At 49.7% G+C, this 21,573-nt stretch overlaps 1 protein-coding gene across 2 annotated transcripts in view; it reads left to right on the plus strand.

Moving 5' to 3' along the window:
• Positions 1 to 12,362: 12,362 nt before the first annotated feature.
• Positions 12,363 to 21,573, plus strand: part of LOC134931938 (peptidase inhibitor 16-like) — a 246,054-nt gene continuing 236,843 nt past the window's right edge. Inside the window, exon 1 of one of the 2 annotated variants that reach the window (XM_063925842.1) lies at positions 12,363 to 12,617. In XM_063925842.1, coding sequence (XP_063781912.1) covers positions 12,477 to 12,617 — 141 coding nt within the window. In that variant the 5' untranslated portion in view covers positions 12,363 to 12,476. The remainder of the gene's footprint in view (positions 12,618 to 21,573) is intronic. The other variant, XM_063925832.1, reaches the window with a different exon arrangement.

Raw genomic sequence — 21,573 nt, forward strand, 5'->3', positions numbered from 1 at the left:
ACCCAGTGCAGCATAGTAACTCACGTGTCTGGATTAGGGGTTCCTGTGAGAGAATTGGGGGTGCACATCACACTGGTGCAGCATAGTAACTGACGTGTCTGGATTTAGGGTTCCTGTGAGAGAATTGGGGGAGCACATCACCCAATGCAGCATAGTAACTGACATGTGTGGATTTGGGGTTCCTGTGAGAGAATTGGGGGTACACATCACACCATTGCAGCATAGTAACTGACGTGTCTGGATTAGGGGTTCCTGTGAGAGAATTGGGGGCGCACATCACTCAGTGCATCATAGTAACTCACGTGTCCGGATTAGGGGTTCATATGAGAGAATTGGGGGTGCACATCACACCGGTGCAGCATAGTAACTCACGTGTCTGGATTAGGGGTTCATGTGAGAATTGGGGGTGCACATCACACCGGTGCAGCATAGTAACTCACGTGTTAGGATTAGGGGTTCCTGTGAGAGAATTGGGGGTGCACGTCCCACCGGTGCAGCATAGTAATTCACGTGTCTGGATTAGGGGTTCCTGTGAGAGAATTGGGGGAGCACATCATGCCGGTGCAGCATAGTAATTTACGTGTCTGGATTAGGGGTTCCTGTGAGAGAATTGGGGGTGCACATAACGCCGGTGCAGCATAGTAACTCACGTGTCTGGATTAGGGGTTCCTGTGAGAGAATTGGGGGCGCACATCACTCCGGTGCAGCATAGTAACTCACGTGTCTGGATTAGGGGTTCCAGTGAGAGACTTGGGGGCGCACATCACCCAATGCAGCATAGTAACTGACGTGTCTGGATTAGGGGTTCCTGTGAGAGAATTGGGGGTGCACATCACTCCGGTGCAGCATAGTAACTCACGTGTCTGGATTAGGGGTTCCTGTGAGAGAATTGGGGGCGCACATCACCCAGTGCAGCATAGTAACTCACGTGTCTGGATTAGGGGTTCCTGTGAGAGAATTGGGGGTGCACATCACCTGGTGGAGCATAGTAACTCACGTGTCTGGATTAGGGGTTCATGTGAGAGAATTGGGGGTGCACATCACGCGGTGCAGCATAGTGACTCACGTGTCTGGATTAGGGGTTCCTGTGAGAGAATTGGGGGTGCACGTCACTCCAATGCAGCATAGTAACTCACGTGTCTGGATTAGGGGTTCCTATAAGAGATTTAGGGGTGCACATCACCCGGTGCAGCATAGTAACTCACGTGTCTGGATTAGGGGTTCCTGTGAGAGAATTGGGGGTGCACGTCACACCGGTGCTGTATAGTAACTCACGTGTCTGGATTAGGGGTTCCTGTGAGAGAATTGGGGGTGCACGTCACCCGGTGCAGCATAGTAACTCACGTGTCTAGACTAGGGGTTCCTGTGAGAGAATTGGGGGTGCACGTCACACCGGTGCAGCATAGTGACTCACGTGTCTGGATTAGGGGTTCCTGTGAGGGAATTGGGGGAGCACATCATGCCGGTGCAGCATAGTAATTTACGTGTCTGGATTAGGGGTTCCTGTGAGAGAATTGGGGGTGCACATAACGCCAGTGCAGCATAGTAACTCACGTGTCTGGATTTGGGGTTCCTGTGAGAGAATTGGGGGTGCACATCACACCATTGCAGCATAGTAACTGACGTGTCTGGATTAGGGGTTCCTGTGAGAGAATTGGGGGCGCACATCACTCAGTGCATCATAGTAACTCACGTGTCCGGATTAGGGGTTCATATGAGAGAATTGGGGGTGCACATCACACCGGTGCAGCATAGTAACTCACGTGTCTGGATTAGGGGTTCATGTGAGAATTGGGGGTGCACATCACACCGGTGCAGCATAGTAACTCACGTGTTAGGATTAGGGGTTCCTGTGAGAGAATTGGGGGTGCACGTCCCACCGGTGCAGCATAGTAATTCACGTGTCTGGATTAGGGGTTCCTGTGAGAGAATTGGGGGAGCACATCATGCCGGTGCAGCATAGTAATTTACGTGTCTGGATTAGGGGTTCCTGTGAGAGAATTGGGGGTGCACATAACGCCGGTGCAGCATAGTAACTCACGTGTCTGGATTAGGGGTTCCTGTGAGATAATTGGGGGCGCACATCACTCCGGTGCAGCATAGTAACTCACGTGTCTGGATTTGGGGCTCCTGTGAGAGAATTGGGGGTGCACATCACACCGTTGCAGCGTAGTAACGGACGTGTCTGGATTAGAGGTTCCTGTGAGAGAATTGGGGGCACACATCACCCAGTGCAGCATAGTAACTCACGTGTCTGGATTAGGGGTTCCTGTGAGAGAATTGGGGGTGCACATCACACTGGTGCAACATAGTAACTGACGTGTCTGGATTAGGGGTTCCTGTGAGAGAATTGGGGGAGCACATCACCCAATGCAGCATAGCAACTGACATGTCTGGATTAGGGGTTCCTGTGAGAGAATTGGGGGCGCACATCACCCAGTGCAGCATAGTAACTCACGTGTCTGGATTAGGGGTTCCTGTGAGAGAATTGGGGGTGCACGTCACTCCAATGCAGCATAGTAACTGACGTGTCTGGATTAGGGGTTCCTGTGAGAGAATTGGGGGTGCACATCACCCGGTGCAGCATAGTAACTCACGTGTCTGGATTAGGGGTTCCTGACAGAGAATTGGGGGTGCACGTCACCCGGTGCAGCATAGTAACTCACGTGTCTGGATTAGGGGTTCCTGTGAGAGAATTGGGGGTGCACATAACGCTGATGCAGCATAGTAACTCACGTGTCTGGATTAGGGGTTCCTGTGAGATAATTGGGGGTGCACATCACCTGGTGGAGCATAGTAACTCACGTGTCTGGATTAGGGGTTCATGTGAGAGAATTGGGGGTGCACATCACGCGGTGCAGCATAGTGACTCACGTGTCTGGATTAGGGGTTCCTGTGAGAAAATTGGGGGTGCACGTCACTTCAATGCAGCATAGTAACTCACGTGTCTGGATTAGGGGTTCCTATAAGAGATTTAGGGGTGCACATCACCCGGTGCAGCATAGTAACTCACGTGTCTGGATTAGGGGTTCCTGTGAGAGAATTGGGGGTCCACGTCACACCGGCGCTGTATAGTAACTCACGTGTCTGGATTAGGGGTTCCTGTGAGAGAATTGGGGGTGCACGTCACCCGGTGCAGCATAGTAACTCACGTGTCTAGATTAGGGGTTTCTGTGAGAGAATTGGGGGTGCACATCACACCGTTGCAGCATAGTAACTGACGTGTCTGGATTAAGGGTTCCTGTGAGAGAATTGGGGGAGCACATCACCCAATGCAGCATAGTAACTGACATGTCTGGATTAGGGGTTCCTGTGAGAGAATTGGGGGCGCACATCACCCAGTGCAGCATAGTAACTCACGTGTCTGGATTAGGGGTTCCTGTGAGAGAATTGGGGGTGCACGTCACTCCAATGCAGCATAGTAACTCACGTGTCTGGATTAGGGGTTCCTGTGAGAGAATTGGGGGTGCACATCACCCGGTGCAGCATAGTAACTCACGTGTCTGGATTAGGGGTTCATGTGAGAGAATTGGGGGTGCACATAACGCCGATGCAGCATAGTGACTCACGTGTCTGGATTAGGGGTTCCTGTGAGATAATTGGGGGTGCACATCACCTGGTGGAGCATAGTAACTCACGTGTCTGGATTAGGGATTCCTGTGAGAGAATTGGGGGGCGCACATCACTCCGGTGCAGCATAGTAACTCACGTGTCTGGATTTGGGGTTCCTGTGAGAGAATTGGGGGTGAACATCACACTGTTGCAGCATAGTAACTGACGTGTCTGGATTAGGGGTTCCTGTGAGAGAATTGGGGGCGCACATCACTCAGTGCATCATAGTAACTCACGTGTCCGGATTAGTGTTCATATGAGAGAATTGGGGGTGCACATCACAGCGGTGCAGCATAGTAACTCACGTGTCTGGATTAGGGGTTCATGTGAGAATTGGGGGTGCACATCACACCGGTGCAGCATAGTAACTCACGTGTTAGGATTAGGGGTTCCTGTGAGAGAATTGGGGGTGCACGTCACACCGGTGCAGCATAGTAATTCACGTGTCTGGATTAGGGGTACCTGTGAGAGAATTGGGGGCGCACATCACTCCGGTGCAGCATAGTAACTCACGTGTCTGGATTTGGGGTTCCTGTGAGAGAATTGGGGGTGCACATCACCTGGTGGAGCATAGTAACTCACGTGTCTGGATTAGGGGTTCATGTGAGAGAATTGGGGGTGCACATCACGCGGTGCAGAATAGTGACTCACGTGTCTGGATTAGGGGTTCCTGTGAGAGATTTGGGGGTGCACGTCACTCCAATGCAGCATAGTAACTCACGTGTCTGGATTAGGGGTTCCTATAAGAGATTTAGGGGTGCACATCACCCGGTGCAGCATAGTAACTCACGTGTCTGGATTAGGGGTTCCTGTGAGAGAATTGGGGGTGCACGTCACACCGGTGCTGTATAGTAACTCACGTGTCTGGATTAGGGGTTCCTGTGAGAGAATTGGGGGTGCACGTCACCCGGTGCAGCATAGTAACTCACGTGTCTAGATTAGGGGTTCCTGTGAGAGAATTGGGGGTGCACGTCACACCGGTGCAGCATAGTGACTCACGTGTCTGGATTAGGGGTTCCTGTGAGAGAATTGGGGGAGCACATCATGCCGGTGCAGCATAGTAATTTACGTGTCTGGATTAGGGGTTCCTGTGAGAGAATTGGGGGTGCACATAACGCCAGTGCAGCATAGTAACACACGTGTCTGGATTTGGGGTTCCTGTGAGAGAATTGGGGGTGCACATCACACCGTTGCAGCATAGTAACTGACGTGTCTGGATTAGGGGTTCCTGTGAGAGAATTGGGGGCGCACATCACCCAGTGCAGCATAGTAACTCACGTGTCTGGATTAGGGGTTCCTGTGAGAGAATTGGGGGTGCACATCACACTGGTGCAGCATAGTAACTGACGTGTCTGGATTTAGGGTTCCTGTGAGAGAATTGGGGGAGCACATCACCCAATGCAGCATAGTAACTGACATGTGTGGATTTGGGGTTCCTGTGAGAGAATTGGGGGTGCACATCACACCATTGCAGCATAGTAACTGACGTGTCTGGATTAGGGGTTCCTGTGAGAGAATTGGGGGCGCACATCACTCAGTGCATCATAGTAACTCACGTGTCCGGATTAGGGGTTCATATGAGAGAATTGGGGGTGCACATCACACCGGTGCAGCATAGTAACTCACGTGTCTGGATTAGGGGTTCATGTGAGAATTGGGGGTGCACATCACACCGGTGCAGCATAGTAACTCACGTGTTAGGATTAGGGGTTCCTGTGAGAGAATTGGGGGTGCACGTCCCACCGGTGCAGCATAGTAATTTACGTGTCTGGATTAGGGGTTCCTGTGAGAGAATTGGGGGAGCACATCATGCCGGTACAGCATAGTAATTTACGTGTCTGGATTAGGGGTTCCTGTGAGAGAATTGGGGGTGCACATAACGCCGGTGCAGCATAGTAACTCACGTGTCTGGATTAGGGGTTCCTGTGAGAGAATTGGGGGCGCACATCACTCCGGTGCAGCATAGTAACTCACGTGTCTGGATTTGGGGCTCCTGTGAGAGAATTGGGGGTGCACATCACACCGTTGCAGCGTAGTAACGGACGTGTCTGGATTAGAGGTTCCTGTGAGAGAATTGGGGGCACACATCACCCAGTGCAGCATAGTAACTCACGTGTCTGGATTAGGGGTTCCTGTGAGAGAATTGGGGGTGCACATCACACTGGTGCAGCATAGTAACTGACGTGTCTGGATTAGGGGTTCCTGTGAGAGAATTGGGGGAGCACATCACCCAATGCAGCATAGCAACTGACATGTCTGGATTAGGGGTTCCTGTGAGAGAATTGGGGGCGCACATCACCCAGTGCAGCATAGTAACTCACGTGTCTGGATTAGGGGTTCCTGTGAGAGAATTGGGGGTGCACGTCACTCCAATGCAGCATAGTAACTGACGTGTCTGGATTAGGGGTTCCTGTGAGAGAATTGGGGGTGCACATCACCCGGTGCAGCATAGTAACTCACGTGTCTGGATTAGGGGTTCCTGACAGAGAATTGGGGGTGCACGTCACCCGGTGCAGCATAGTAACTCACGTGTCTGGATTAGGGGTTCCTGTGAGAGAATTGGGGGTGCACATAACGCTGATGCAGCATAGTAACTCACGTGTCTGGATTAGGGGTTCCTGTGAGATAATTGGGGGTGCACATCACCTGGTGGAGCATAGTAACTCACGTGTCTGGATTAGGGGTTCATGTGAGAGAATTGGGGGTGCACATCACGCGGTGCAGCATAGTGACTCACGTGTCTGGATTAGGGGTTCCTGTGAGAAAATTGGGGGTGCACGTCACTTCAATGCAGCATAGTAACTCACGTGTCTGGATTAGGGGTTCCTATAAGAGATTTAGGGGTGCACATCACCCGGTGCAGCATAGTAACTCACGTGTCTGGATTAGGGGTTCCTGTGAGAGAATTGGGGGTCCACGTCACACCGGCGCTGTATAGTAACTCACGTGTCTGGATTAGGGGTTCCTGTGAGAGAATTGGGGGTGCACGTCACCCGGTGCAGCATAGTAACTCACGTGTCTAGATTAGGGGTTTCTGTGAGAGAATTGGGGGTGCACGTCACACCGGTGCAGCATAGTGACTCACGTGTCTGGATTAGCGGTTCCTGTGAGAGAATTGGGGGAGCACATCATGCCGGTGCAGCATAGTAATTTACGTGTCTGGATTAGGGGTTCCTGTGAGAGAATTGGGGGTGCACATAACGCCGGTGCAGCATAGTAACTCACGTGTCTGGATTTGGGGTTCCTGTGAGAGAATTGGGGGTGCACATCACACCGTTGCAGCATAGTAACTGACGTGTCTGGATTAAGGGTTCCTGTGAGAGAATTGGGGGAGCACATCACCCAATGCAGCATAGTAACTGACATGTCTGGATTAGGGGTTCCTGTGAGAGAATTGGGGGCGCACATCACCCAGTGCAGCATAGTAACTCACGTGTCTGGATTAGGGGTTCCTGTGAGAGAATTGGGGGTGCACGTCACTCCAATGCAGCATAGTAACTCACGTGTCTGGATTAGGGGTTCCTGTGAGAGAATTGGGGGTGCACATCACCCGGTGCAGCATAGTAACTCACGTGTCTGGATTAGGGGTTCATGTGAGAGAATTGGGGGTGCACATAACGCCGATGCAGCATAGTGACTCACGTGTCTGGATTAGGGGTTCCTGTGAGATAATTGGGGGTGCACATCACCTGGTGGAGCATAGTAACTCACGTGTCTGGATTAGGGATTCCTGTGAGAGAATTGGGGGGCGCACATCACTCCGGTGCAGCATAGTAACTCACGTGTCTGGATTTGGGGTTCCTGTGAGAGAATTGGGGGTGAACATCACACCGTTGCAGCATAGTAACTGACGTGTCTGGATTAGGGGTTCCTGTGAGAGAATTGGGGGCGCACATCACTCAGTGCATCATAGTAACTCACGTGTCCGGATTAGGGTTCATATGAGAGAATTGGGGGTGCACATCACACCGGTGCAGCATAGTAACTCACGTGTTAGGATTAGGGGTTCCTGTGAGAGAATTGGGGGTGCACGTCACACCGGTGCAGCATAGTAATTCACGTGTCTGGATTAGGGGTACCTGTGAGAGAATTGGGGGCGCACATCACTCCGGTGCAGCATAGTAACTCACGTGTCTGGATTTGGGGTTCCTGTGAGAGAATTGGGGGTGCACATCACCTGGTGGAGCATAGTAACTCACGTGTCTGGATTAGGGGTTCATGTGAGAGAATTGGGGGTGCACATCACGCGGTGCAGAATAGTGACTCACGTGTCTGGATTAGGGGTTCCTGTGAGAGATTTGGGGGTGCACGTCACTCCAATGCAGCATAGTAACTCACGTGTCTGGATTAGGGGTTCCTATAAGAGATTTAGGGGTGCACATCACCCGGTGCAGCATAGTAACTCACGTGTCTGGATTAGGGGTTCCTGTGAGAGAATTGGGGGTGCACGTCACACCGGTGCTGTATAGTAACTCACGTGTCTGGATTAGGGGTTCCTGTGAGAGAATTGGGGGTGCACGTCACCCGGTGCAGCATAGTAACTCACGTGTCTAGATTAGGGGTTCCTGTGAGAGAATTGGGGGTGCACGTCACACCGGTGCAGCATAGTGACTCACGTGTCTGGATTAGGGGTTCCTGTGAGAGAATTGGGGGAGCACATCATGCCGGTGCAGCATAGTAATTTACGTGTCTGGATTAGGGGTTCCTGTGAGAGAATTGGGGGTGCACATAACGCCAGTGCAGCATAGTAACACACGTGTCTGGATTTGGGGTTCCTGTGAGAGAATTGGGGGTGCACATCACACCGTTGCAGCATAGTAACTGACGTGTCTGGATTAGGGGTTCCTGTGAGAGAATTGGGGGCGCACATCACCCAGTGCAGCATAGTAACTCACGTGTCTGGATTAGGGGTTCCTGTGAGAGAATTGGGGGTGCACATCACACTGGTGCAGCATAGTAACTGACGTGTCTGGATTTAGGGTTCCTGTGAGAGAATTGGGGGAGCACATCACCCAATGCAGCATAGTAACTGACATGTGTGGATTAGGGGTTCCTGTGAGAGAATTGGGGGCGCACATCACCCAGTGCAGCATAGTAACTCACGTGTCTGGATTAGGGGTTCCTGTGAGAGAATTGGGGGTGCACGTCACTCCAATGCAGCATAGTAACTCACGTGTCTGGATTAGGGGGTTCCTATGAGAGAATTGGGGGTGCACATCACCCGGTGCAGCATAGTAACTCACGTGTCTGGATTAGGGGTTCCTGACAGAGAATTGGGGGTGCACGTCACCCGGTGCAGCATAGTAACTCACGTGTCTGGATTAGGGGTTCCTGTGAGAGAATTGGGGGTGCACATAACGCCGATGCAGCATAGTAACTCACGTGTCTGGATTAGGGGTTCCTGTGAGATAATTGGGGGTGCACATCACCTGGTGGAGCATAGTAACTCACGTGTCTGGATTAGGGTTTCCTGTGAGAGAATTGGGGGGCGCACATCACTCCGGTGCAGCATAGTAACTCACGTGTCTGGATTTGGGGTTCCTGTGAGAGAATTGGGGGTGCACATCACACCGTTGCAGCATAGTAACTGACGTGTCTGGATTAGGGGTTCCTGTGAGAGAATTGGGGGCGCACATCACTCAGTGCATCATAGTAACTCACGTGTCCGGATTAGGGGTTCATATGAGAGAATTGGGGGTGCACATCACACCGGTGCAGCATAGTAACTCACGTGTCTGGATTAGGGGTTCATGTGAGAATTGGGGGGGCACATCACACCGATGCAGCATAGTAACTCACGTGTTAGGATTAGGGGTACCTGTGAGAGAATTGGGGGTGCACGTCACACCGGTGCAGCATAGTAATTCACGTGTCTGGATTAAGGGTACCTGTGAGAGAATTGGGGGCGCACATCACTCCGGTGCAGCATAGTAACTCACGTGTCTGGATTTGGGGTTCCTGTGAGAGAATTGGGGGTGCACATCACACCGTTGCAGCATGGTAACTGACGTGTCTGGATTAGGGGTTCCTGTGAGAGAATTGGGGGCTCACCTCACCCAGTGCAGCATAGTAACTCACGTGTCTGGATTAGGGGTTCCTGTGAGAGAATTGGGGGTGCACATCACTTGGTGCAGCATAGTAACTGACGTGTCTGGATTAGGGGTTCCTGTGAGAGAATTGGGGGCGCACATCACTCCGGTGCAGCATAGTAACTCACGTGTCTGGATTTGGGGTTCCTGTGAGAGAATTGGTGGTACACATCACACCGTTGCAGCATAGTAACTGACGTGTCTAGATTAGGGGTTCCTGTGAGAGAATTGGGGGTGCACATCACCCAATGCAGCATAGTAACTGACGTTTCTGGATTAGGGGTTCCTGTGAGAGAATTGGGGGTGCACATCACTCCGGTGCAGCATAGTAACTTACGTGTCTGGATTAGGGGTTCCTGTGAGAGAATTGGGGGCGCACATCACCCAGTGCAGCATAGTAACTCATGTGTCTGGATTAGGGGTTCCTGTGAGAGAATTGGGGGTGCACATCACCTGTTGGAGCATAGTAACTCACGTGTCTGGATTAGGGGTTCATGTGAGAGAATTGGGGGGTGCACATCACGCGGTGCAGCATAGTAACTCACGTGTCTGGATTAGGGGTTCCTGTGAGAGAATTGGGGGTGCACGTCACTCCAATGTAGCATAGTAACTCACATGTCTGGATTAGGGGTTCCTATAAGAGATTTAGGGGTGCACATCACCCGGTGCAGCATAGTAACTCACGTGTCTGGATTAGGGGTTCCTGTGAGAGAATTGGGGGTGCACGTCACACCGGTGCTGTATAGTAACTCACGTGTCTGGATTAGGGGTTCCTGTGAGAGAATTGGGGGTGCACATCACCCGGTGCAGCATAGTAACTCACGTGTCTGGATTAGGGGTTCCTGTGAGAGAATTGGGGGTGCACATCACTCCGGTGCAGCATAGTAACTCACGTGTCTGGATTAGGGGTTCCTGTGAGAGAATTGGGGGTGCACATCACCCGGTGCAGCATAGTAACTCACGTGTCTGGATTAGGGGTTCCTGACAGAGAATTGGGGGTGCACGTCACCCGGTGCAGCATAGTAACTCACGTGTCTGGATTAGGGGTTCCTGTGAGAGAATTGTGGGTGCACATAACGCCGATGCAGCATAGTAACTCACGTGTCTGGATTAGGGGTTCCTGTGATATAATTGGGGGTGCTTATCACCCGGTGCAGCATAGTAATTCACGTGTCTGGATTAGGGGTTCCTGTGAGAGAATTGGGGGCGCACATCACTCCGGTGCAGCATAGTAACTCACGTGTCTGGATTTGGGGTTCCTGTGAGAGAATTGGGGGTGCACATCACACCGTTGCAGCATAGTAATTGACGTGTCTGGATTAGGGGTTCCTGTGAGAGAATTGGGGGCGCACATCACTCAGTGCATCATAGTAACTCACGTGTCAGGATTAGGGGTTCATATGAGAGAATTGGGGGTGCACATCACACCGGTGCAGCATAGTAACTCACGTGTCTGGATTAGGGGTTCATGTGAGAGAATTGGGCGTGCACGTCACACCGGTGCTGTATAGTAACTCACGTGTCTGGATTAGGGGTTCCTGTGAGAGAATTGGGGGTGCACATTAAACCGGTGCAGCATAGTAACTCACGTGTCTGGATTAGGGGTTCCTGTGAGAGAATTGGGGGTGCACATTAAACCGGTGCAGCATAGTAACTCACGTGTCTGGATTAGGGGTTCCTGTGAGAGAATTGGGGGTGCACGTCACACCGGTGCAGCATAGTAACTGACGTGTCTGGATTAGGGGTTCCTGTGAGAGAATTGGTGGTGCACGTCACACCGGTGCAGCATAGTAACTCACGTGTTAGGATTAGGGGTTCCTGTGAGAGAATTGGGGGTGCACATCACGCCGTTGCAGCATAGTAACTCACGTGTCTGGATTAGGGGTTCCTGTGAGAGAATTGGGGGCGCACATCACGCCGTGCAGCATAGTAACTCACGTGTCTGGATTAGGGGTTCCTGTGAGAGAATTGGGGGTGCACATCACGCGGTGCAGCATAGTAACTCACGTGTCTGGATTAGGGGTACCTGTGAGAGAATTGGGGGTGCACATCACGCCGGTGCAGCATAGTAACTCACGTGTTAGGATTAGGGGTTCCTGTGAGAGAATTGGGGGTGCACATCACGCCGTTGCAGCATAGTAACTCAAGTGTCTGGATTAGGGTTACCTGTGAGAGAATTGGGGGTGCACATCACGCCGGTGCAGCATAGTAACTCACGTGTTAGGATTAGGGGTTCCTGTGAGAGAATTGGGGGTGCACATCACGCCGTTGCAGCATAGTAACTCAAGTGTCTGGATTAGGGGTACCTGTGAGAGAATTGGGGGTGCACGTCACACCAGTGTTGCAGGGAAGAGGCGTCTAGGTTCTGGGAAAGGAGAATATAATTCTCAGATAGGGTTAAAGTGCATTTGAGGTGCTATATACGTCTGCGAGCCCCCTGCACCTGCACGGCGGATAATTATCCGTATGGAATTTCTGTACGCTGTATTTCCTGCCTGGATTTTATATATGGAAGAGTTTTACAGCCATACTGATGTTATTAATCCCTGGCTGGATTGACTGTGTGTTCTCTGGCTCTGCCCAGTCCCTGGTCCTTAGAACACAATACTTCTGCTTCCAGCATTATGCATCAGCGGGTGGAGTAATGACGCACGTCCCACCCTGTTCCACACTTTATAGCCTGTGACTGCCATTGTATAGCAGAAGTGATATAGTGTGAGGCCGCACGAGCCCATCCAGTGCAGCACCTGATACCTGACACATCCAGGATACACAATGCAGGCTCCGGGCTGCGTCCTCCTCTGCCTCTTACACCTCACATCAGCACTGACGGAGGAAGAGAAGACAATCCTTGTGGATAAACATAACTCCTATCGCTCTCAGATGGACCCGCCGGCTGCAGGCATGGTTATGTTGGTAAGGTAACACATTCCTATAATATATATTCTCCTGGGCAGATCTATACCCGGGAGATGACTGTTACAGGTGGTATAACAATGAGGTTTCAGGAGCAGAAGACTGACCATCAGGTAAGATAGATATTACCTGCGCCAATTCCTTCTCCCGGGAACGACCCCTCACCCTTTCCCTGAGTCTCCCCTGGGTCAAATCATTTATAGGAAACACATGTTACTTAACTCAACCCAGATTACTTCATAAAAGAGAGAGACGGACAAAACTGGGAGCAGCAAGCGTGTAGGACTGACGGCGTCAGTGTTACAGTATATGTACAGTATATGCGCCGAGATGCTACCTGTACGTGTGTCGTGTCTGGCTTGGTGACATATATGCTGGGATGATACGTGTGCAGTGACTCTGTCTGGTGTGACATATATGACGGGATGTTACGTGTGCAGTGTCTCTGGCTGGTGTGACATATATGCTGGGATGTTACATGTGCAGTGTCTCTGGCTGGTGTGACATATATGATGGGATGTTACATGTGCAGTGTCTATGGCTGGTGTGACATATATGACGGGATGTTACGTGTGCAGTGTCTCTGGCTGGTGTGACATATATGCTGGGATGTTACATGTGCAGTGTCTCTGGCTGGTGTGACATATATGATGGGATGTTACATGTGCAGTGACTCTGGCTGGTGTAACATATATGATGGGATGTTACATGTGCAGTGTCTCTGGCTGGTGTGACATATATGACAGGATGTTACATGTGCAGTGACTCTGGCTGGTGTGACATATATGACGGGATGTTACATGTGCAGTGTGTCTGGCTGGTGTGACATATATGACGGGATGTTACGTGTGCAGTGTCTCTGGCTGGTGTGACATATATGATGGGATGTTACATGTGCAGTGTCTCTGGCTGGTGTGACATATATGACGGGATGTTACGTGTGCAGTGTCTCTGGCTGGTGTGACATATATGACGGGATGTTACATGTGCAGTGTGTCTGGCTGGTGTGACATATATGACGGGATGTTACATGTGCAGTGTGTCTGGCTGGTGTGACATATATGACGGGATGTTACGTGTGCAGTGTCTCTGGCTGGTGTGACATATATGACGGGATGTTACGTGTGCAGTGACTCTGGCTGGTGTGACATATATGACGGGATGTTACGTGTGCAGTGTCTCTGGCTGGTGTGACATATATGACGGGATGTTACATGTGCAGTGTCTATGGCTGGTGTGACATATAAGACTGGATGTTACGTGTGCAGTGTCTCTGGCTGGTGTGACATATATGACGGGATGTTACGTGTGCAGTGTCTCTGGCTGGTGTGACATATATGACGGGATGTTACGTGTGCAGTGTCTCTGGCTGGTGTGACATATATGACGGGATGTTACATGTGCAGTGTCTATGGCTGGTGTGACATATAAGACTGGATGTTACGTGTGCAGTGTCTCTGGCTGGTGTGACATATATGACTGGATGTTACGTGTGCAGTGTCTCTGGCTGGTGTGACATATGCTGGGATGTTACATGTGCAGTGTCTCTGGCTGGTGTGACATATATGACGGGATGTTACGTGTGCAGTGTCTCTGGCTGGTGTGACATATATGACGGGATGTTACGTGTGCAGTGTCTCTGGCTGGTGTGACATATATGACTGGATGTTACGTGTGCAGTGTCTCTGGCTGGTGTGACATATGCTGGGATGTTACATGTGCAGTGTCTCTGGCTGGTGTGACATATATGACGGGATGTTACGTGTGCAGTGTCTCTGGCTGGTGTGACATATGCTGGGATGTTACATGTGCAGTGTCTCTGGCTGGTGTGACATATATGACGGGATGTTACGTGTGCAGTGTCTATGGCTGGTGTGACATATATGACGGGATGTTACGTGTGCAGTGTCTCTGGCTGGTGTGACATATATGATGGGATGTTACGTGTGCAGTGTCTCTGGCTGGTGTGACATATATGACGGGATGTTACATGTGCAGTGTCTCTGGCTGGTGTGACATATATGACGGGATGTTACGTGTGCAGTGACTCTGGCTGGTGTGACATATGCTGGGATGTTACATGTGCAGTGTCTCTGGCTGGTGTGACATATATGACGGGATGTTACGTGTGCAGTGTCTCTGGCTGGTGTGACATATATGACGGGATGTTACGTGTGCAGTGTCTCTGGCTGGTGTGACATATATGACGGGATGTTACGTGTGCAGTGTCTCTGGCTGGTGTGACATATATGACGGGATGTTACGTGTGCAGTGTCTCTGGCTGGTGTGACATATATGACGGGATGTTACATGTGCAGTGTCTCTGGCTGGTGTGACATATATGACGGGATGTTACGTGTGCAGTGTCTCTGGCTGGTGTGACATATATGACGGGATGTTACATGTGCAGTGTCTCTGGCTGGTGTGACATATATGACGGGATGTTACATGTGCAGTGTCTATGGCTGGTGTGACATATATGATGGGATGTTACATGTGCAGTGTCTCTGGCTGGTGTGACATATATGACAGGATATTACATGTGCAGTGTCTCTGGCTGGTGTGACATATATGACGGGATGTTACATGTGCAGTGACTCTGGCTGGTGTGACATATGCTGGGATGTTACATGTGCAGTGTCTCTGGCTGGTGTGACATATATGATGGGATGTTACGTGTGCAGTGTCTCTGGCTGGTGTGACATATATGACGGGATGTTACATGTGCAGTGTCTCTGGCTGGTGTGACATATATGACGGGATGTTACATGTGCAGTGTCTCTGGCTGGTGTGACATATATGACTGGATGTTACGTGTGCAGTGTCTCTGGCTGGTGTGACATATATGCTGGGATGTTACATGTGCAGTGTCTCTGGCTGGTGTGACATATATGACAGGATATTACATGTGCAGTGTCTCTGGCTGCTGTGACATATATGACAGGATATTACATGTGCAGTGTCTCTGGCTGGTGTGACATATGACGGGATGTTACGTGTGCAGTGTCTCTGGCTGGTGTGACATATGCTGGGATGATACGTGTGCAGTGTCTATGGCTGGTGTGACATATATGACGGGATGTTACATGTGCAGTGTCTCTGGCTGGTGTGACATATGCTGGGATGATACGTGTGCAGTGACTCTGGCTGGTGTGACATATGACAGGATGTTACGTGTGCAGTGTCTCTGGCTAGTGTGACATATATGACTGGATGATACGTGTGCAGTGTCTCTGGCTGGTGTGACATATATGCTGGGATGTTACATGTGCAGTGTCTCTGGCTGGTGTGACATATATGACGGGATGTTACGTGTGCAGTGACTCTGGCTGGTGTGACATATATGACAGGATGTTACATGTGCAGTGTCTCTGGCTGGTGTGACATATATGCTGGGATGATACGTGTGCAGTGACTCTGGCTGGTGTGACATATGACAGGATGTTACGTGTGCAGTGTCTCTGGCTAGTGTGACATATATGACGTGATGTTACATGTGCAATGTCTCTGGCTGGTGTGACATATATGACAGGATATTACATGTGCAGTGTCTCTGGCTGGTGTGACATATATGACGGGATATTACATGTGCAGTGTCTCTGGCTGGAGTGACATATATGACGGGATGTTACATGTGCAGTGTCTCTGGCTGCTGTGACATATATGACAGGATATTACATGTGCAGTGACTCTGGCTGCTGTGACATATATGACAGGATATTACATGTGCAGTGTCTCTGGCTGGTGTGACATATATGATGGGATGTTATGTGTGCAGTGTCTCTGGCTGGTGTGACATATATGATGGGATGTTACATGTGCAGTGTCTCTGGCTGGTGTGACATATATGACGGGATGTTACATGTGCAGTGACTCTGGCTGGAGTGACATATGACAGGATATTACATGTGCAGTGTCTCTGGCTGGTGTGACATATATGACAGGATATTACATGTGCAGTGTCTCTGGCTGGTGTGACATATATGACGTGATGTTACATGTGCAATGTCTCTGGCTGGTGTGACATATATGACAGGATATTACATGTGCAGTGTCTCTGGCTGGTGTGACATATATGACGTGATGTTACATGTGCAATGTCTCTGGCTGGTGTGACATATAGGACGGGATACATCATATTACATGTGCAGTGACTCTGGCTGGAGTGACATATATGACGGGATATTACATGTGCAGTGTCTCTGGCTGGAGTGACATATATGACGGGATGTTACATGTGCAGTGTCTCTGGCTGCTGTGACATATATGACGGAATATTACATGTGCAGTGACTCTGGCTGGAGTGACATATATGACGAGATATTACATGTGCAGTGTCTCTGGCTGGAGTGACATATATGACGGGATGTTACATGTGCAGTGTCTCTGGCTGCTGTGACATATATGACGGGATGTTACATGTGCAGTGTCTCTGGCTGCTGTGACATATATGACGGGATGTTACGGGTGCAGTGTCTCTGGCTGGTGTGACATATATGACAGGATGTTACATGTCCAGTGTGTCTGGCTGGTGTGACATATATGATGGGATGTTACATGTGCAGTGTGTCTGGCTGGTGTGACATATATGCTGGGATTTTACGTGTGCAGTGTCTCTGGCTGGTGTGACATATATGCTGGGATGTTACATGTGCAGTGTCTGTGGCTGGTGTGACATGTATGCTGGGATGATACGTGTGCAGTGTCTCTGGCTGGTGTGACATATATGACAGGATGTTACGTGTGCAGTGTCTGTGGCTGGTGTAACATATATGACGGGATGTTACGTGTGCAGTGTCTCTGGCTGGTGTGACATATATGCTGGAATTTTACATGTGAAGTGTCTTTGACTGGTGTGACATATTTGCTGGGATGTTACGTGTGCAGTGTCTGTGGCTGGTGTAACATATATGCTGGGATGTTACGTGTGCAGTGTCTCTGGCTGGTGTGACATATATGCTGGGATGTTATGTGTGCAGTGTCTGTGGCTGGTGTAACATATATGCTGGGATGTTACATGTGCAGTGTCTCTGGCTGGTGTGACATATATGACGGGATGTTACGTGTGCAGTGTCTGTGGCTGGTGTAACATATATGCTGGGATGTTACGTGTGCAGTGTCTCTGGCTGGTGTGACATATATGCTGGAATTTTACATGTGAAGTGTCTTTGACTGGTGTGACATATTTGCTGGGATGTTACGTGTGCAGTGTCTGTGGCTGGTGTAACGTATATGCTGGGATGTTACGTGTGCAGTGTCTCTGGCTGGTGTGACATATATGCTGGAATTTTACATGTGCAGTGTCTTTGACTGATGTGACATATATGACGGGATGTTACGTGTGCAGTGTCTCTGGCTGGTGTGACATATATGACGGGATGTTACGTGTGCAGTGTCTCTGGCTGGTGTGACATATATGACGGGATGTTACATGTGCAGTGTCTCTGGCTGGTGTGACATATATGACGGGATGTTACGTGTGCAGTGTCTCTGGCTGGTGTGACATATATGACGGGATGTTACATGTGCAGTGTCTCTGGCTGGTGTGACATATATGACGGGATGTTACATGTGCAGTGTCTCTGGCTGGTGTGACATATATGATGGGATGTTACGTGTGCAGTGTCTCTGGCTGGTGTGACATATATGATGGGATGTTACATGTGCAGTGTCTATGGCTGGTGTGACATATATGACGGGATGTTACATGTGCAGTGTCTCTGGCTGGTGTGACATATATGATGGGATGTTACATGTGCAGTGTCTATGGCTGGTGTGACATATATGACGGGATGTTACATGTGCAGTGTCTCTGGCTGGAGTGACATATATGACGTGATGTTACATGTGCAATGTCTCTGGCTGGTGTGACATATATGACAGGATATTACATGTGCAGTGACTCTGGCTTGTGTGACATATATGACGGGATGTTACATGTGCAGTGACTCTGGCTGGAGTGACATATATGACAGGATATTACATGTGCAGTGTCTCTGGCTGGTGTGACATATATGACAGGATATTACATGTGCAGTGTCTCTGGCTGGTGTGACATATATGACGTGATGTTACATGTGCAATGTCTCTTGCTGGTGTGACATATATGACAAGATATTACATGTGCAGTGTCTCTGGCTGGTGTGACATATATGACGTGATGTTACATGTGCAATGTCTCTGACTGGTGTGACATATATGACGGGATATTACATGTGCAGTGACTCTGGCTGGAGTGACATATATGACGGGATATTACATGTGCAGTGTCTCTGGCTGGAGTGACATATATGACAGGATGTTACATGTGCAGTGTCTCTGGCTGCTGTGACATAAATGACGGAATATTACATGTGCAGTGACTCTGGCTGGAGTGACATATATGACGGGATATTACATGTGCAGTGTCTCTGGCTGCTGTGACATATATGACGGGATATTACATGTGCAGTGTCTCTGGCTGCTGTGACATATATGACGGGATGGTACGGGTGCAGTGTCTCTGGCTGGTGTGACATATATGACAGAATGTTACATGTGCAGTGTGTCTGGCTGGTGTGACATATATGATGGGATGTTACATGTGCAGTGTGTCTGGCTGGTGTGACATATATGCTGGGATTTTACGTGTGCAATGTCTCTGGCTGGTGTGACATATATGACGGGATGTTACGTGTGCAGTGTCTCTGGCTGGTGTGACATGTATGCTGGGATGTTACATGTGCAGTGTCTCTGGCTGGTGTGACATACATGACGGGATGTTACGTGTGCAGTGTCTCTGGCTGGTGTGACATATATGCTGGGATGTTACATGTGCAGTGTCTCTGGCTGGTGTGACATATATGACGGTATGTTAAGTGTGCAATGTCTCTGTCTGTTATGACATATATGCTGGGATGTTACATGTGCAGTGTCTCTGGCTGGTGTGACATATATGCTGGGATGTTACATGTGCAGTGTCTCTGGCTGGTGTGACATATATGACAGGATGTTACATGTGCAGTGTCTATGGCTGGTGTGACAAATATGACGGGATGTTACATGTGCAGTGTCTATGGCTGGTGTGACATATATGACGGGATGTTACATGTGCAGTGTCTATGGCTGGTGTGACATATATGACGGGATGTTACATGTGCAGTGTCTCTGGCTGGTGTGACATATATGACGGGATGTTACATGTGCAGTGTCTCTGGCTGGTGTGACATATATGACGGGATGTTACATGTGCAGTGTCTATGGCTGGTGTGACATATATGACGGGATGTTACATGTGCAGTGTCTATGGCTGGTGTGACATATATGACGGGATGTTACATGTGCAGTGTCTCTGGCTGGTGTGACATATATGACGGGATGTTACATGTGCAGTGTCTATGGCTGGTGTGACATATATGACGGGATGTTACGTGTGCAGTGTCTCTGGCTGGTGTGACATATATGACAGGATGTTACGTGTGCAGTGTCTCTGGCTGGTGTGACATATATGACGGGATGTTACATGTGCAGTGTCTCTGGCTGGTGTGACATATATGACGGGATGTTACGTGTGCAGTGTCTCTGGCTGGTGTGACATATATGACGGGATGTTACATGTGCAGTGTCTCTGGCTGGTGTGACATATATGAAGGGATGTTACGTGTGCAGTGTAATTTTGGATATACATAAAGTACTGTAGAGGTTTAAACTAGAGATGAGCGCCTGAAATTTTTCGGGTTTTGTGTTTTGGTTTTGGGTTCGGTTCCGCGGCCGTGTTTTGGGTTCGACCGCGTTTTGGCAAAACCTCACCGAATTTTTTTTGTCGGATTCGGGTGTGTTTTGGATTCGGGTGTTTTTTTCAAAAAACCCTAAAAAACAGCTTAAATCATAGAATTTGGGGGTCATTTTGATCCCATATTATTATTAACCTCAAAAACCATAATTTCCACTCATTTTCAGTCTATTCTGAATACCTCACACCTCACAATATTATTTTTAGTCCTAAAATTTGCACCGAGGTCGCTGGATGACTAAGCTAAGCGACCCTAGTGGCCGACACAAACACCTGGCCCATCTAGGAGTGGCACTGCAGTGTCACGCAGGATGGCCCTTCCAAAAAACCCTCCCCAAACAGCACATGACGCAAAGAAAAAAAGAGGTGCAATGAGGTAGCTGTGTGACTAAGCTCAGCGACCCAAGTGCCCGACACAAACACCTGGCCCATCTAGGAGTGGCACTGCAGTGTCACGCAGGATGTCCCTTCCAAAAAACCCTCCCCAAACAGCACATGACGCAAAGAAAAAAAGAGGCGCAATGAGGTAGCTGTGTGAGTAAGATTAGCGACCCTAGTGGCCGACACAAACACCGGGCCCATCTAGGAGTGGCACTGCAGTGTCACGCAGGATGTCCCTTCCAAAAAACACTCCCCAAACAGCACATGACGCAAAGAAAAATAAAAGAAAAAAGAGGTGTAAGATGGAATTGTCCTTGGGCCCTCCCACCCACCCTTATGTTGTATAAACAGGACATGCACACTTTAACCAACCCATCATTTCAGTGACAGGGTCTGCCACACGACTGTGACTGATATGACGGGTTGGTTTGGACCCCCCCCAAAAAAGAAGCAATTAATCTCTCCTTGCACAAACTGGCTCTACAGAGGCAAGATGTCCACCTCATCATCATCCTCCGATATATCACCGTGTACATCCCCCTCCTCACAGATTATCAATTCGTCCCCACTGGAATCCACCATCTCAGCTCCCTGTGTACTTTGTGGAGGCAATTGCTGCTGGTCAATGTCTCCGCGGAGGAATTGATTATAATTCATTTTAATGAACATCATCTTCTCCACATTTTCTGGATGTAACCTCGTACGCCGATTGCTGACAAGGTGAGCGGCGGCACTAAACACTCTTTCGGAGTACACACTTGTGGGAGGGCAACTTAGGTAGAATAAAGCCAGTTTGTGCAAGGG

The sequence above is a fragment of the Pseudophryne corroboree genome, chromosome 1, assembly GCF_028390025.1.
Source record: "Pseudophryne corroboree isolate aPseCor3 chromosome 1, aPseCor3.hap2, whole genome shotgun sequence".
Lineage (NCBI taxonomy): Eukaryota > Metazoa > Chordata > Amphibia > Anura > Myobatrachidae > Pseudophryne > Pseudophryne corroboree.